Raw genomic sequence first — 17,784 nt, 5'->3', positions numbered from 1 at the left:
GCATGTGAACCATGATAGTATGGGTGGAAGCAGATCTCTCTGGAAAGGAAGGCAATCCAACTTCAAAAATGGAAGGAGAAAACATTTTAAAATAAATTCTGTATAGCACTAACAAAAAGGGACGGAGGGGAACTGATAGGCTGAATGCCTCCTGAGCTCCCCTGGTTATGAGTTACACATTTCTTGGGACTGTGTTCAGTTGGTCTGTGTGCAGCAGGGAGTGGGACGCTGGAAATAAGATCTGCTTGCATCACAGCAGGTTGCCTTCCAACAGGAATACGCCTGTGTTATGCATAACTGTCAGCAGAGCTCCTGAACTTCCAGTTCTTTATGTTCCTAAATGCTCCTCAATCTGTTTGTTGCTATCCCTTCAAATACCTCTTCTTTTTCTCATAACCCTTACTCCGTGAATGTTTTACACTGATCGATCTGAAAGTAATACTGAGGAATAGTGTGAGTATGGCGTGTGCTGGAGTAACAGAGGAATATTTTGTAAATTAATTTTGTCTTCTAGAGGGAGTACCAGCTTTCTGTGGAGATTGAGCTTCAAACTTGGCAGATTTAACTTAGAGCAAAGAAGAACTTTAAATGAATCATGTCACAAGATATCATGAAACAGATACAAATATTCTGCACACAGTTTTCTGAAGTGTTGTTTTTTGATTTGCTTGGTTTGGGTTTTGTTTTTGGTTTTTTTTTTTGCTTTTCTGTTTTGTTTTCAGAGAGGGATTAAAATATTTTCTTGGAAGAAGTTCTGTATCTGTTCTAGAGAAATGGGACAGAAGTGGATTCTTAAAAACTTTAGAGTTGTATGAGAGAGAAATTACTTCACCAGGTTATGGCACTGAACTTTAGTATCATGTCTACATCACCATTGCCTCACATCCTCTCTGTTGTTGCTCTTCTCTCTCCAATGCTAAGTAAAAAAAAAAAAAAAAATCATCTCTGAACTGATCTTCTTTAAATGCATACTCTTGAACATCCTCTTCTGCTCTCCAGAAAATATGTTGCTTTGTACTTGGTTTATTTCAGAGACCTTTGGTGGGTAGATTTAATTACAGTGGTGACTTTTGAAGCACGGTTACTAACATCACTGGAAATGGCTCACAGAACGTAACTACCAAGCTTAGTGTTCCTTCTGCATATGTCTAGTTTTTGGCTTATGAAATGATAGCGTACAGCAACATAATTAGTACTAGGATTTACTTCAACTTGTGAAGCCTGTTTTCATTTTCATGTCTTATTGTTCATAATCTTAAAATGAGAAATTCCTTCATCTCCTTTCCAAAAGCAATTGACCACATAATTTCAAGAAGGTGTTATTTTTTCACTGAAAATAAGTGTCTAAAGAGGAACAAAATTTTAGAACCTAGGAGTGGAACTGTTTCTCTTCATGCATTTATTTGTTCAATAAGAAAAAGAAGAAAATGATGGCTGTTGGACAAGCATACTTCTCAAATATTTGTGACTGACTTCTTGCATCATGAAACAAAAAAAATCTGAGATTTTTTTTCCAGTCCTGGAGGAATTTTTGGGGTGGTTCTTCCTTGCAGGGTGAAGAAAAATGGGAGGTCAGGGTTTCAGGGGACGGTTTTGTTCAGCAGAAACAGAACCTCAAAAACTTGTTTTCGATGCGTAAAATTATATGATCGTCACTTATTCCGTGATATTGCATGTGTGTAATGATTGACACAGTATTAAACCCCAAATCTGGGAGAGATGCTACAGCTTTGGTCTTGTGTTCTAATATAGAACAGGTGGATCTGTAGTTCCTTAAAGAGCTATGGTGGCTGTATTGTACTTGTAAGTACAGACTCTATATGGTATGAGCATCCAGAAAAGCAAGCTGTTTCCCCTCGTACAAATAACAAGACTGAGTGTTCTTGCCACACAGTTAATGTGAAAGATCAATAAAACTTGAAAATGGTGCTGAGTCTTCTAGTTTATTTCAACTCTCATCATACTGCCTATCAAGATAAGCTGGATGTGCAAGTTCTGCTGATCATTCTTTTGAAAATATTTCCTCTCACATCTTGTTTGTGTGAATAATAGGAAAAAAAATCTCCTTTAACTCTGAGGCTCTGTGTTTGTTCTCAGACAAGCTGGATGGTTTGCGGACTGGCACTAAAAGGAAACGTGACTGGGAAGCCATTGCCAGCAGAATGGAAGATTATCTACAGCTTCCAGATGACTATGATACTCGTGCTTCTGAACCTGGAAAGAAAAGGGTAATAAACTTTCAAATGACTTTCTGTAGATGACCATTGAAAGGTTTCTGTGATGAAGAGTTTGTATCAAGTCAGTCAGCGTATATGAATACGGGGATTTCACTGATTCGCTTTTTATTTTCCATTAGATTCTGTAGGAGAATAGATTCTTTCAGAGGTAAACAGATCATGTATAATGAAGTGAGGAGTTGTAGATAATGAAAGATAACTACACATGGCATGGCTTTTGAGATTGAGAATGGAGTCGTGTCCCAGTTCGTGCTGAGGAAGAAGATGCACTTCGTTTCAGAGGAACATGTGGAGTCTTTTTTTAGGCTTTACATTGTGTGATGAAATGGTGTGATATACGGTGTATGTTCTAAGACAAGATGATGGTGACTTTATTAAACTAATTTTTTGTTAGGTTTTATAATAAGTAGGCAGAGAAACAATTCACTGTTCTTAACTTTCAAAAAGATTCAGCTGAGGAAAACATCAACTATGTAGGTCCGTTATCAGTAAAGCCTTGAAGTTATCTCCTGCATATACCTTGCATATAGCTTGGGAGAGGGTGTTTAAGAAGATGGCTTCAACCATTCTATATGTACTTCTGTTCTGAGCATAAACTGCTTTTCAAATACCACTGAAAAAAGAAAATCATAGAGGAAGATGAAAGAGGTAATAGGTAGGGTGCTTATTTTTTCCAAAACAGACAAGCTTTTGCTTTCAGAATTGCATGTTCAAATCTGACTGATACAACATGCTAAAATTTACCATTTGACATGGATAACACATTGGTATTCTTCTGTATTCTTAAATGGTAGGATTATCACAAATACCACTATGTGGTGGAAAAGAATATACAAGCTTACATTCAGAGAGTAGCCAACATTAATAACTACAGACTAATTTTTTTAGTTTGCTTTTCTATATGTCCCATGAATCTTTATTTAAAGATGAAAGAACAACAAACAAAAAAAGGAACATCATTTGCATCTGTGCAAACAATACAGTATGTGAAGAAACATTTACTACCAGATAAAGATACTCAGACATGCTTTCTAACTCATTGCTTCTGCCATAAGCTTTGTACTCAAGCAGATACTCAACTGTCTGGATTTATATCTCTATCCACTGTGAATATATGTTATTGTTTGTTAATCTGTTTATTATATTGTATATTAATCCGTTTAAAACAAAACATGAGGTTAAAAGTATGTGGAGCTTGTTATGTTAGCTTCAAGGAAAATGTAAGGAACCAGGGAGGGAGGGGAGAATGATGTGTGTATATGTATACAAATCTAGAAATACCTGTTACAGCTAGCTCTGCACTAAAGCTGATAAGAAACTGTGGGTCTTCTACAGACTACAGTTGATTTTGCAGCCAAGTTATTTTTCATACTTATTTTTTAGTGAATGAGTTGATCAGCAATGGAATTCATTCAACTTTGCCCCTAAAAGTAGTTTGAGTTGACAGTCCGTGTTTAGGTTTGTTGGTTTGCTTTGTAAAGTCAAGTAGAAAACACGGGTGGTACTGAACAGTGTGTGAGAGAAAGGGAGTTACTAAGACATTCTCAGGGGATGTGATGGTGGAAGAAATCAGGCATTGCATATCAGTATGAATATCTGAGGAAGTTCAGATAGAATGTGGAATTAGGGGGGTGCTGGCAGAAAGGTGATATGGGTACGTCCAAAAGTAACAGATCAGTCTGAATGGGACCAATCAGCAGGATGTCAGGGCTCCTTCACTTACTGTTTTTCTTGTCCTGCAGTTGTGTGTTGCTGTTGAGTTCCTGGACGGTGGCCATTCATCATCACCTTCCTCCCTCCCCGCAGTTACACTCCCCTCCCCGTACCCCCACATCGTGTCTGGGTTTGTGGGCGAGGAAATGACTGTGTGTGTTTGAACAGGATGAGTGCAAGTGATCTGCATGACAGTGAAGAGCCATAGAGGAAAGGGAAGGAAGCATTGCTTTGCGTAGGAAAGTAACTGTAGTGATTCTTCATCTCTCAGCACTATGGCATTGAAATGGAAAATTTTAATCACACGTACCTTTTTTTCTACTTCATTGAGCATTCAGGATATTCAATTAAAAATAACGTAACCGGTGCCATTTCTATCTTTACTCATCAGAGAACAAAATAATTACCTGCTGGAATTAAAATGAGTACAAATCAGAATTCTTATACTCTCATCTGCAGTGGGAAGCTTAGATGTGTCTCAGGAGTTCATAAGGGATTGTCCTACTGATAGTATGTTCTCCATAGGTGCGGTGGGCAGATCTAGAAGAAAAAAAAGATGCAGACAGGAAAAGGGCCATTGGTTTTGTTGTTGGACAAACAGATTGGGAGAAGATAACAGATGAAAGTGGTCATCTTGCTGAGAGAGCCCTCAACCGTACCAAGTATATATGAAAACGTGGTTAATGGGAATTTTGTGCCTTTAAGGTAAGTATACGGTGGTTTTGCATATTTATGGCCTTGGTATTGTTTTACTTGTTTGGTTATTTTAGTTTGTTGTTGTTTTTTTTTAGGGTTGGGTGTTGGGTTTTTTAGAGGGTTGCAGGTCTTGCCTCTGTTAAGAGTTCTCCCAGACAAGATTATTTGATTTGGAACCCTGTATAGCAGCTGTCAGCTGTGCACTTTTCAGTGTGCGTTCCCCTGTACAGCATCTAAAAATTAAAGGAGAAAAATTGGCAACTCTCAGAGTCTCCAAGCCCTGCTAAAAGGAGAAGTGTTTTCATTATAAGAATAGCCTAGCTGTATGCTTTGGCCTGTCTAGTTCAGATTTTGCTTACTTTTATCTTAACTCTGACCATTTTAACTGCTGTTTTACATGATGTAACAAACTTTTCCTTTCTTTACAGGCCATTTGCTCTGAGGAGATGTGAACCAAGGTGTCATGAGCATCTTGCATGGGTCATGTCACTCCCACCTTCACAGTTTTTCTTTTGGTATTTTAGTTTCAGCAATTTTTTGAGATATTGGCAAATAACCAGTGCCCTCAAAAAAAAAAAAAAATCCCGCTGCTCCTAAGTGAGAGAGACAGTTTACTTTTTAATATTTTTGAAGGGGGGGAGGGGGGAAAGGGGAGGGCCAGTAGTTTTAGCTGCTGTTTGTGGGATAAAGTGGAAGGATTAGACAGATGTTACCTCCACTGTACTGTCACAGAATGTTTATCACCTTTGCTTTGTGGCCGTTCTCGTTTTATACTGTATGTACCTTGTAGCTTATTGTACTAGGAAGCAGAACAATAAATTTCACTATAAACTCTGTGTTCTTGGTGGACCATATAGCATGGTTTTTGTTTCACATTTTAATTGTGGTCTGTGTGTTCACATATTGACAGTGCTCAGAGCCATCCTTACCTGGAAGAGGTGCTCATAACTCTGGAATGTGTCCTGTCTTCTAGGTTTATCACCTGCTCTTCCTCGCAGAGACAGCTCCATTAAGGCCCCAGGTTTTGCTGGCCTTTAGGAGCCATTATCATTCTCTTTCTTCTGGAAGAGCAGAAATGATCATTTTCTGCATCCTAGTTTCTCAGTTATGTCAAATTTCCATTACTACGTGAGTATAAATTTTTTTGGATGCCTCTGAAATACTCAGGGTAGTAATGCAAGAAAAATGGTTCTTTAATGCTGAACTTGAAAGCTATGGCATTCAACTGTAGCATTCTTTGGAGGGCAGCATAGAAAATTCATTTTGGTCTTACTATGTCTTTTAGTCAACACTGGTTGACATTTCAGGACATTTCATTCCATTTGTAAGTCTACTGTCTTGTAGAGAAACATCCTAAAAAGAAGCAACAGACACCAGAAGTTATACCCATGTATTCCTGTATAAGTACGTTGAACTTGCTGAAAAATAATAGTCCACACTATAAAAAGTGGTGCAAAATCTTCATAGATGCTGACATACCATTTCTGCACAGTATCACAGGTTTGCCGGTGAAAACTTTCTTTTGTCCTCTCAGGTTTTGAAGCAAATACCTTGTGTTGACAATGTTGTGACCAGGCAAGGTGTTTAAATCCTAAAATAATTGTTTTAGTGGTGAACTGAAATTTTTCTCCTGATCTTTCTGAGGGAAGCAAATGAAGTCCTGAATTTCCTTCTCTGCTACTCTTTGTTGCTCTGCTGAGTGATTACGTTGTGGTTTTCTTCTAGGTTGGGAAATGAGCTGGTTCTGATGTGGTTATGGTTTATGTTGTTGACGAGAGCTAATGGTGCTAATGGATGGGTTTGTTTGCCATTCTAATGGCTCGGTTTTTTGGTTTTCCATCTTTGTCTATGGTGCATGATTGAAAGCTCTCTGGAAATATGTGAATATATGAACTTGTGTTATGCCCTGGATGTGTTTAATACAAGAAAACCAAGCTCCCTGAATGCAATGTTTTTAAAGTTGAAGGTAATGAATACGCATTTGCTGTGTATGCATGCTATTGTGTAGCACATGTACTTTCTCTTTTAAATGTTGCCAAGTGATCTTTGAATTCTGGCTGAGAGTTGTTCACAAAGGAAAAATAATAGTTAAGAAATAAGACCTTGTATATTGTTGTGGAAATCAGGCAAGCTTCACTTCAGAGAAGCTGCTCACAGGTATGTGTAAAATGGCTTTCAGTTTACCATAAGTCGTCCCTAAGAGAACTGGAGTTCTTGTGGCACACATACCACTGCTAAGAGTTGATGCTGTTTCTTGACTTTTAAGAAGTTTCTTGACTTGTTAATTGTTTTGTCTGTTTTTCTGGTGAAAAAAAACTAAACCAGGACCTTTTCTAACACTACCTTTCCAGGCTAAATAATATTTCTGGAGCATGCAAAGGAATAGCATGTGACAGAACTGATCTTATTGTGTACTACTATTAACAATTTTGAAAACTTTTTCAGCAGATAACGCTCAGGTTACATCAAGTTTATTGTGTGGTTAATGCAGAGTTAAAGAGATGGACAGAAAATTCACCTGGTCATACTTAATTCTAATAAGAGAAAGAAAATGTATCAGCCTTCAAATTTAGGGCAAAACTTCAATTATGAAAACACCTTGGGGGTGCTAGTGGTGCTTGTTCTTTTTTTCTGGCTCCCTAAAGTTCCACCTTTTCCATTTCAGTGATATTGCCATCTGTTTCAATTGGTTTGAAAGTTTTGCAGGTTAGTTTTCGTCTGCTTGATGGCAAGTGGCTCTCAAAGAAAATAACATTTTGCCAGAGCTACAGCGTGTAACAGATTCCTCATACCTTAGTCCTTCATTGAGTGAATAAATCAAGCAAAAATGAGAAATTCGTCCTTGCTGCTGGCACAGAACTGAGAGTGGCTGGGTAGTCCAATGCTTGGCTTATAGTCAGAGTCTGGTGATGAGTGATTTCTGTTTTGTCTGGAGAATCTTTTGCTATAGAACCCAGTAAGGCTTGATCCTGATTTAGTTCTTAACTCGTCTGCTCACGATATTGGCTCTAGAATCTGTCACAGCAATGAACAGAAAAAATGTTCATGTTGATAAGTGGCTAAATAGGAAAATATGCATCCAGCACTTTCAGATCCATCTTTTTCTATGCACGCAATTACGTTAACTCTAAATTGGACTGTTACTGTGTAGTGCATCACATTTGAAAACACAACCCTGAAAAAAAAAAAAAAAACATCAGCTGCTGCAGAATGGAACTGCTGCTACCTCTTGGGCAAATTTGACTGTTAAGAGTATTTTCTGTGAATTGCGATTTTAATGGCACCTCATTTTTCTTAAGACTTTCTGCTTTGTTAAGAATACTGAAACTACCTACCTCATGTAAGAAGTACATGTGCTTTTTGCAAGGAAACATGTAACCTAAGACAATGTGTGGATACATGAACAGAGCGTAGTTGTCATCTTCAGTCGTCATGTGTGTTTTACTCTACAATTGCTCATTGAGCTTTACGGCCTGACTAAGGTATGCTAGATTAAAAATGCAGCATATAATATTCCATCACCTGGAAATGTCATGGTTTGCTTTTTCTTAAACATTTACGTCAACATAGATGAACAACTTACCTTGTATTGTTAGTTTTCTGTCTTTACAGGAGAACAGTTTGCATTTGGTATGTTAGATTTTTCACTTCTCACTTGTCAGATTGGATTTGGTATTTTTTGACTTGCTTCAGTCATCTGTATGATCCTTGTCCATTAACTGTGTTCCTTGCCTGTCTGTCTGTAAACATTACATTGCTGTTATTGTCTGCTTTTAAGGCACCGCCCTAACTATTTTCTGAAGCACTTTAATTGCTGAACAGCCATTTAGATACCGTTTAGATCCTGAGTATCATTCCAATTGTGTTTTTTTATGAAAGGATTGAAATGAAAAAAAAAATGTATTTTTACACTAAAATGATTAGCCTACCTGCCAAAAATCCCTCATTCAGTCCAGTTGCTTTGAATAGTTAAAAGTTACGAAGGATGGCGATCTGTAAGTCACACTGGAAAGTATGCTTCCTGCAGAAATAGTCTCATTCATTACCGTGCTTTTAAATTAGAACAAGACCTCTTGAGCTCAAATCTGTTTTTCCCAATTGGAGATCTCAACGTTACTGGAACACTCTGAGATTTCAAAGGAACGAAGTAATTTGGCCTGTGGGACAGCTTGTTGCCACCTCAACAACTTTGTCGTTAACAGAAGAAGAAAGGTCTTTGCCTGATATAAATCCACTTAATTAATGCGGATATCATGAGTTGTTTCATGCCCTTTGGACACAATTTCCTATAGCAGATGGTGCAATTTCATTATTAATGTTACTGCCATGTAATTATGGAAAACACTGGACAAGCCTCAGGACTTGAAGAAAACATGGTTGGAAACAAATGGATGGAAACAAATTGAACTTCTGTTTTTTCAAGTTCTTAACAAGCCATCCAGCTAGTTAACTGTGAATTAATTCAACTGCAACCCAGGAACTCTCTTGGACTGTTGTAACTCGGTGTGCATGGCCTGGACAGGAGAAGCAGTACTGAGAGTTTGGTGTGGGGAATGTTCACGTGGTCTGTGGCCTCAGGAAGTCAAATGCTGATGGGTATGTTGTTCCTTTTTATTATGCTTCTCTTTGTTATTTATTTTTTCCCACACTACGCCTGGGAATCAAGGTTGCAATACTGCACTTGAGATCCACAGAGAGTCTGAGATCAAACTGTGCCAACACAACTACGTACCTTGAGATAAAGTGCTTGAGGAACAGAGATGGCCGTTTCTGATGAGACCTACACATCTTCAGCGTGAATTGTAAGCGGGTAAAAGGAAATTCAAGCTCTTACAGCATTGTGCAAGATTGATTATACTTAATTTTCTTATTGCAGAAATGAGAAGAGAGAAAATTCCTGGAATTTAAAATATGAACTACACAATTCTCTTTATTTTGAGTTTCTAAGGCAATCTTCATTACTGTCTCATAAAGCCTGATCTGAAAAGTAGTTTTCTCTTCTACTTACCCATTCCTACAGGTGAGAGTCAGAATCCTACCACTGACTAAAGGAACACAGAGCAACTTTTCTGATTTGTGCTCCAGATTAATCCGTTTCATGGTGAAATCCTATTGTTTCATTCTTACCAGTGGACTCTTCCAGCAGTTATGATGTCTTTTTCTACCACTTCCAAATTTCCCTCATACTGGATCTGCAGCCTGGAGCCTTAAATCTCCCTGATGCATATAGGATGGAAAATTGGTAATGACAGTATTTGAGATGGATTATTACTTGGTAGGTGATTAATACTGTTTGGAAGCAGAACGTACGCTTCTGTTCATGCTTTTGGTTAAACCAGGTAAGCCCAAGTACTGTTAGCAGACAAAAAATACAGCAAGTTACTGGAAATAGAAAACTCCAAGTGTATTTGAAGTAGTTGGCATTTTGGTTTGGGTTTCTATTCAGGAGTCTCTGATCTCTTTGAATTTTAGGATTCAAAATTTAATATGAAAAACCTTAAAGCTGCCTGGATGGAAATAGCTGTTTTTGTTTTTTTCCTTTATTTTTCTAACTTCTGGAAACCTCATGTGGAATATCTAGACCTATTTCTAGTGTTTGTATTCTGGAATGTGAATCATTCAAATATTTCTCCTTATTTCTTCCCTTGTATTTATGCACAAGAGCATATGAATGGATGTTCAGTTTTACACCGGAATTTTTGGCATACTTTGGATGGCATCTGGACTGTCTGCTGTAAGCCCTGTATTCATACATGAAGTTGCTGTGTTTGAACACAGTAATCTCAAGGGAATACATGAAGACCCTTGCTTACTAGATCTCGAAATGTTGCTGCGTTTGGAGGGAAATTGTAACTGCAGTGTTCCTTGGAGAAGAAAAAAAAAATGCATCTAAGTGGAGGAGGGGAGGGGAAAAATGGAAAAAAAAATGGGAATTCTGTCAGTTGTACTCTAATTATCTGAGCTGCAATCTGTCTTATGTAGCTAGAATGTGCTAGCGACTCTGATATTTGAGGTATCTGCCATAGTAACTCAATAGATCACAGAATCACAGAATTTCTAGGTTGGAAGAGACCTCAGGATCATCGAGTCCAACTATACATAATTCTGGAGGAAAATATAAAATAATCCATATCATTTTTTGTCTACAGGTCAAAGTATAGTTGAGCAAGCTGATTTTGAAAGGAATTTGTATTGAAAAAGCCTATCAAGGGTGATTTGAAAGTACTTCTTAATCCTCTTTAAAACCACAAGCCACTAACAGATTGTGTGTAAACTGAAACATTGCACAAAAAATAGAAACATTTTCCAAAAACCTAAGATTCCTTCTGCCAAAGACTTGTAGGATGTTATTTTCCTCCTCTAGGGTTTAACACACAGAGGGAGCAGTGCTGCAGTTCTGCCCTGCTTTGGAACACAAATGACCTTACCTTGTGAGTACAGATCTCAAGGTATCTGTTTTGACAGGTAGGTAATAGAGGCATTGACTTCAATTTGGCACTATGTGCTCTGTGGAAGGCAAGATATCTTAAGCAGCATTTTAAATTTGTCTTTTTGTTCTGTTTTGGTAAGTGTGACATAGTAATAATGGAGTTTGACCACTGTTGCTGATCCAGGTTTAAGCCTTTGTATGTGTAGCTGCTTTTTTTCTAAAAATACTGTAGTACTATTTGGAGCACAGAAAACATCTTTACTGACAAACACCTGCAGTGTTTCAATTTATTATTCATCTGTGGATGCTGAGAACTCTTGTGCAAGTGATCAGTCTTTACTGGTGTTCTTGGAGGTGTTTGCTTTTCTATTCCCTTTGAATTGAAGTTGCCAAATTCTTTTCTTTGAAGAAGACATGGACAGATTAACTTGTCTGGAAAATCTCATCATATACTCCTCAGTCTGAATCACAGAAATCAAGATTTTCAGGTAATGACAACCAGATGGCACTAAAGCTCTGTTCTCATGTTAGGATTAAACTGGAGAAAAACCAAAAGTTTGAAATTGTTTCCACTACCATTACGTTTTTGTGGGTTCCCATTGCCCAGTGCAGTTCTAAGCCATTAACTTCTACTTCATGAAAAAGCCACCATTTTTCCATGGGAAAAAAAAAATAAATAAATCAGTGGGTTAACATTGCACTGTTGTGTAGAGTATCACTTGCAGTCTGCTGTCAAGATTTTGCATTTCATTGAACCTACATGCTGCATAAATACGGAGTGAGATCTTCATTCTGCCATAAGGAGACGTATCAAATTTAAATGGTTTCTTTATGTCTTGCTAAAAAGCTTGACCACTGCTGACATCTAATGGAAAACAGGATTCAACTTGCTGGTAGCTGCTTTAGGATTGTAGCATCTAAATATATTGTAGCAAGAAATGACTTCTTTTGACATCTTCCAAGGCTTATTACTGAATCTTTCACTTTTTTTTCCCCTTGGAATGACGAAAAAATAAGGATGGATGTCTGAACCAAAGCTCTAACATTACTTCTGATCTAATTTCAAGATAAAATACTAAGTAACCATAACGAATGAAATTTTATGTTCTTATTTTGTATTTGAGACAACACCTTCCTTCCTTTATGAGAGCTGGACGACCAAAACTCACCTGTAGTTCCTCCACACAGAAGCACGTGGATTAGCAGCTGCGGATTCTGTGGAGGCTAGAAGGGAGTCATATCACCTGTAACAGTCACGTATCAGGGTATTCATTTTTAAAATCATCAACATGGGAAGCTCAGCTGTGGACAAGAGCAAGCTGTTTCTGTGGGGTACATGAAGAAGAGCCCTGCTTGCTCCAGTGTAGCTAAGAAACCACAGAGCTCCAACATGATCGGATATACTACCAAGATCTGTCTCAAGGAATCCTTGAAGCGCTAACATGAACAATTTGAACAACTTTGGTTCAAATGCACATTGCATGACATGATTAGAGCACCTTTTGCAGCAGGTACTTTGCAGTTGAGGAATGTGAATACCCTTTTCTAAGGAGTTTACAATCCGCATATTCCTGTCCTGGGAATATAAAGGTTTGTATCTCCCTTCCCTTCTCCCAACAGGCAGCGAGAATCTGCTGCGAGGCTGAAGGGATGGCCCTAAGGAAACTTGGGTATGAAATTCCTCTATCTTATAAGTCTGTCTGCTATCGCCTCACTGCATTTATGTGGCTCAGATGCAGCTCAAGAAGAATATTCAGGTACCTTCAATCAGTGCGTCAACAGGATTTGTTGGGGCAAGACACAATGCGGTGAGTATGCACTGGTGATGGTACACTGGTAGTCAATGACCATCTCCTACTTGAAGATTAACCTGGAGCAAAATAAAAGTCTGACTAAAAAGCCAGATTCACCTCAGTAAAAACAGAAGAAGACCAGTAAAACTGGCGTGATTAACATTTTTACTAAATCTGAAAACACTGACCACGTCGTCTTGTTGTTTTGTGTTCTGCTTTGATGGTTTATTGGATTCTGCATCTAAATCCTAGTCTTGCATTTAATTTTAAAAGCCACCGAGAATTTCTGTCTCAAAGGCTGCCCTCCACGCACTGCATGCCCCAATGCAGTAGCGTCCAGGTGCAGAGAGGTTCCTCAGCAGGGTCTGCTAGGGATTGCCTTTGCTCAAGGAATATTGCAAAATTTCTCTCTATTCAGACATTTCTTCTCCATATCTGACCTTTTTGGTGATAAGTTCTGTAAACAGCAAATAGGCATGCTGTGTTCTTGTCGTGGATGGTTGTTTACCATGCCTGATGAAACAGCTTCAGAAATACACATTATTTATAAATATCTGCACAATTGACGTTTAGTCTGGGATTGGTAACAAGGTGACTGCACTTGTGCAGGAGTGCAGTTTATGGATGTGCTTCATCTGGGTGTTTTTATTCACAGAGGGCCTGATTCCAAATGCCATTCCTTTGGAAAATATGATTTATGCAGCTGTTCTGAATCAGCCTCTTACTTAGATGAATCATTTAGGTGGGGTCTTTAGTGTATTAATTCCTTCAGTTTAGGAGTTTTATTTTTTCTGAGATAAAAGTATGTAGTTTATCTCTACAGTAGTCACTAACTTTCCTTCTCTCGACTATTTTGACATTTCTTTTATCTTAATCTGTCCTTGTCTCCATACATCAAGATGAGGAAGGTTTCTTTTCAACAGCAGAAGTGTAGATGTACAGGAGATAGAAATGATGTACCTCTCTCCTGATGTCCAGTTAGGTTAATTACCTATTTTCTGTGCTTTCTGCATTTTTTACAGGTCATGAACAAATGTATGATCCACCTCGTGCATGTCATATAAAACAAAAATAAATGTGTGATGCTGAAATCAGTTGTCTTTATGTTCAGTTCTCTGGCCGGATGAGTCCAGCCCAGCTGGGATTGGCCTCCAGCACCTTCCCCTCTGTCACTTTCCAAGTTTCAGTCTGTATGACTTACCCACTCCCCACCCCCTTTGTGTCAAGTCCTATAGACCTGAAGCAGTATAGAGCTCAGTGTATCTGAGTGTACAGATGGAGTCCATGTATCATAGAAAAATTGTTAACTTCCTGCAATATATTGATGGCTTTCTTCTTTTTAAATATTGGTTTCATTGTTCCCTGTTTTTGATACACCAGGTGTGGAAAAGGAAGGTCTCTGGCGCTTTAATTGCAATAGAGTTTAAATTAGTTTAAATTATTAATGTATTCTACAAATAAGCACCTGGTAAACATCTTCCCTGGCAAAAATTATATCAGTTAACAACATAATCAAGATTGAACAGTATTCTAGGGAATTATGGAAATCACAGGAGTAGAAGTAATACTGTGAAAGAGTACAAACTAGAATTCAGATTCCTTTTTTGGCCAACTTTCTTTGATGTAAGACAAAGGTTTTGAAAATAGTATAGCATTTAAAATGATGCCTTTGGTGGTCTTGGAGAGAAATACGTTCAGTAGTAGTTGGCCTCCATTTTTTCACTTGTACAATTGCCAGCTGAGATTTTTGTTTGTTTGTTTTTTAATGTCACTGAGTTTGGTGAAAATAGACTTTAAAAGTAAGTTTGTTTGGTTAAAAAAAAAAAAAAAAGGCTTTAAGGAGGTTTCTGTGTAAAACCTTTCTCCCTATTAATCTCAGTGTTCCTTTATTTTTATTTGAATTTAGGACGTGTGTGCGTAGGTCTTCTATATGTAGGGCCTGATTAATTTTTTTTTTTGTAGCACCATGTTTTCCTTGTCATAACTCCATTACCTCTGCTTTCTGATTTACACCTGCAAGATATGAGTTACATCTACAGTATTTGCATTTATCCATCCTCTCCACCTTCCTCTCCCCCATCTCTCAGCTGTTACCTTGTATGTCTGAGGATCCTTTCTCAGCTTTAGCTCCCAGTGTGCGTTGTTGTGCTTTGGGTGTGGGGCTCTTAACTCTATGGTCTTTTTCCAGTGGAAGAAACCACTCACTGCTAGCAAAGACGTGAGCGTTCAGTAGTACTGACTAAAGACAATTGAACTGGCACAAGAATGCCCCTAGGACAAGGTCTGGGAGGTGGTGGATAGAGTCGTGCAAACTCTCCAACGATCAAAATCCTTGGATTGCTGGAGCATGTCGTAGGGACTGCGCAAGCACCTGTAAATACCCCAAAAAAAGACTTCTCCAGCATCGTTTGCAAAGAGAGGAGCTGCTCTGCAAAGACTGCTGCCACTACTTTCCAGAGAGCAACTTTGGCGGGGAGAGCAGCTGGGGGGCTCTGAGGCTGGGGCTCTGTGGTTTCTGTAACAGGCCCTACAGAAGCACTACGGGCAGTAAGATCTCGGCCAGCCTCCCGACTGACTTAACATTCAACATCTGTTCAGAAACAGATCTCGAGTTGCAGTTGGGATATGCCTCCATCAGTGCCGGCTGTGATTCATGACGCAGTTGAAAGCAAAACTTGTTTTTGCTTAGCCAGTGAAGTGGCCCCAGAATCGTGGTGATTTGAGTGACTCGGTCCCGTCAGTAGGTTGCTGTGTGACGAGCAGTGATGCAGACAGACCGTGGGCTGTTAGAAGGCAGGAGGATGGCCGCTGGTGTTTGAGCATGTGAGGAAAGAAATTGCTGTCTTTTTGTTTGAATTACTCAGCACGGTTACATGGAAACAAGCTGACACCAGCTCGGGAGAAAGAGGATCCTGCACTTCTGTCTTGGTTACTGGAGAGTTCACGTGGCAAGAATTTCTTCAGCACCAAGCACGTGCTGCGCCGCTGCAGCCTTCCCCATAGTAGCTGCTCAAGAACAATGTTCAGAGAGAATTCCTTCCAGAGTAAACGCACCCCTTCTAAACATGAAATGCAGGCATCTGTATGAGTAGACCCACCATCTGCAAGGACTTTGTTTCCCTGCATGGCACGCCAGGTCAGATACGGAGAGCACTGCTGCCTAGTCACGTTGTGGGACAGAAGATGCTTACACAAGCAAATCGTGTCTCCAGCTAAGTGCTGACATATGGCTGAGTACTGTGGTGTCACTCCTTTACTTTCAATTACTAAGCAAAGCTCCGTGAAGTTCCCGAAACAGAACATTTGCCACCAATCAAACACTCCTGCTATGGCTTGGGAAGGCAGGACCCCATGTCATGAATAGAGGTCCCTCAGCAGATGGACCGTGCTGACCATGGTGGTGTTTCCAGCTGCCACGTGCTGCTCTGCCAGGCCCTGTTCTCACCTGAAACGTCTGCTCTCAGTTCCAGCAGCTGTTCGTGATGGATTCACATGGCTCGATTGCACTGGCCAGCCCTGAGTACAAAATCCATTTTCTAAAGGTTCTTCTGGGGCACCTGCACCCTACCCAAAGGGTGTGTGAAGAGCACGGTAACAGGCACATGGAGTTCAGTGCCAGCTTCGCCATGCTGTGCTTGGGACGTGGCCTTCCATGGCAAAAATGCAACAAACTGAGAAGTCTCAGGTGGGCCATGAACTGTGAAAGCTGAGAAGATCTGGTTTTGCTGCTGTTCAGCCTCAAGATCCCAGCCCTTGACACTTCTGAAGATGAACAGATTAAATTCTGCTTTATAAGGGTTGCTCAGGACAGGAGAGTGCTGTGGCTTTTAAAAATACGGTTTATAAGGCATTATCTTTTTGTAACTCTAGCTACTCTTCCTAAAGTGTTTTATTGAAAAAGAGCCTTTGTAATTGTTTCTGTTTGAGCACAGGCTGGGGGCTCAGATATGCGGATGGGTAGGGCTGGCACACTTCTCCCTTGGCCCTCAGTTCACCTTGTCTGCAAGAGATGGTCCTTATTTTTTCCTGTTCCTTACTTACAGACTTGGCAACTGGAAAGGGAAAATGATTACTTACTGTTATGTTCTGAGACCCCCGTGAGAGCTTTTTAAAGGGAGAGGAGTATATATATGTATATATGCATATGTTTTCAGATGTTTGCCTTAGCTAGTTTATTAAAATAATACAAATTATTTTTTATAATTTCTGTACTTTGTGTAAAGCTGTGGACAACACATGACGTGTTTTGGGAAATACATTAAAACACTTCTCACATTTCATTTTTTTTTTCCTCGATCTTGTATTTTTTGTGCTTTACTTCAAGCTTTTAACTTCACTGCTTGCTTTTAGCTTCTTGTTTTCCACAGTTGTGGTAAGACAAAAAGATTGAACCTGTTCGTTACAGGCTGACACTTTTAAGGCTAATCCTTCTTAATCTAGTAGAACAACTCCAAAGAAAGCTGTAAAAACCTGGGCAATAAACACCAGCGGGGAGGCTGCCGGGTTTGGCTCATGCCAATTAGGCTTACTGCTGTGTGGTTGCAGTTGCTTAGTACATAACGAGAAGTAGCCCCAGAAAGCATTTGTGGTGCAGATTTTATTGGAATAGCAAACCCAGGAATGGTGTTTGATGCTCATGTACAAAGTGAAAATCACCCTCTGAACCGCTGCTTGGGAGTGCTAAAAAACAAGTGGCTAAATTGGGGAAGTAAATGGAAATACTGCAGAGACCGGCGGTAGGTGTGATTGCTCACTGTGAATATGATGACAGGGATCTCAAAGGGAGAAAAAACGCTCTGTTTTTTTTTTTTTTATTTTATTTAAAAAAAACCGCTGCACTGTCCATGATGGGTATTTGAGGGCAGGGCCTTTTCAAGGACTTCTGCTTGAGCTGGGAACCTCTAGGGCTGGTTCA

At 39.3% G+C, this 17,784-nt stretch overlaps 1 protein-coding gene across 6 annotated transcripts in view; it reads left to right on the top strand.

Moving 5' to 3' along the window:
* YLPM1 (YLP motif containing 1) overlaps positions 1–17,149 on the top strand; it is a 49,785-nt gene extending 32,636 nt beyond the window's left edge. For 4 of the 6 annotated variants that reach the window (XM_038179278.2, XM_038179277.2, XM_038179276.2 and 1 more), the window contains 3 exons: positions 2,098–2,228; positions 4,476–4,655; positions 5,075–5,482. In XM_038179278.2, the coding sequence (XP_038035206.1) occupies positions 2,098–2,228; positions 4,476–4,622 (278 nt within the window). In that variant the 3' untranslated portion in view covers positions 4,623–4,655; positions 5,075–5,482. Of the gene's footprint in view, positions 1–2,097; positions 2,229–4,475; positions 4,656–5,074; positions 5,483–15,057 lie in introns of those variants that run through there. The other 2 variants (XM_038179279.2, XM_072038451.1) reach the window with 2 other exon arrangements.
* Positions 17,150–17,784: the final 635 nt, after the last annotated feature.

Source organism: Anas platyrhynchos, chromosome 5, assembly GCF_047663525.1.
Source record: "Anas platyrhynchos isolate ZD024472 breed Pekin duck chromosome 5, IASCAAS_PekinDuck_T2T, whole genome shotgun sequence".
Lineage (NCBI taxonomy): Eukaryota > Metazoa > Chordata > Aves > Anseriformes > Anatidae > Anas > Anas platyrhynchos.
The sequence above is the reverse complement of the archived record's forward strand: the minus strand, read 5'-3'. Positions and strand labels throughout refer to the sequence as shown.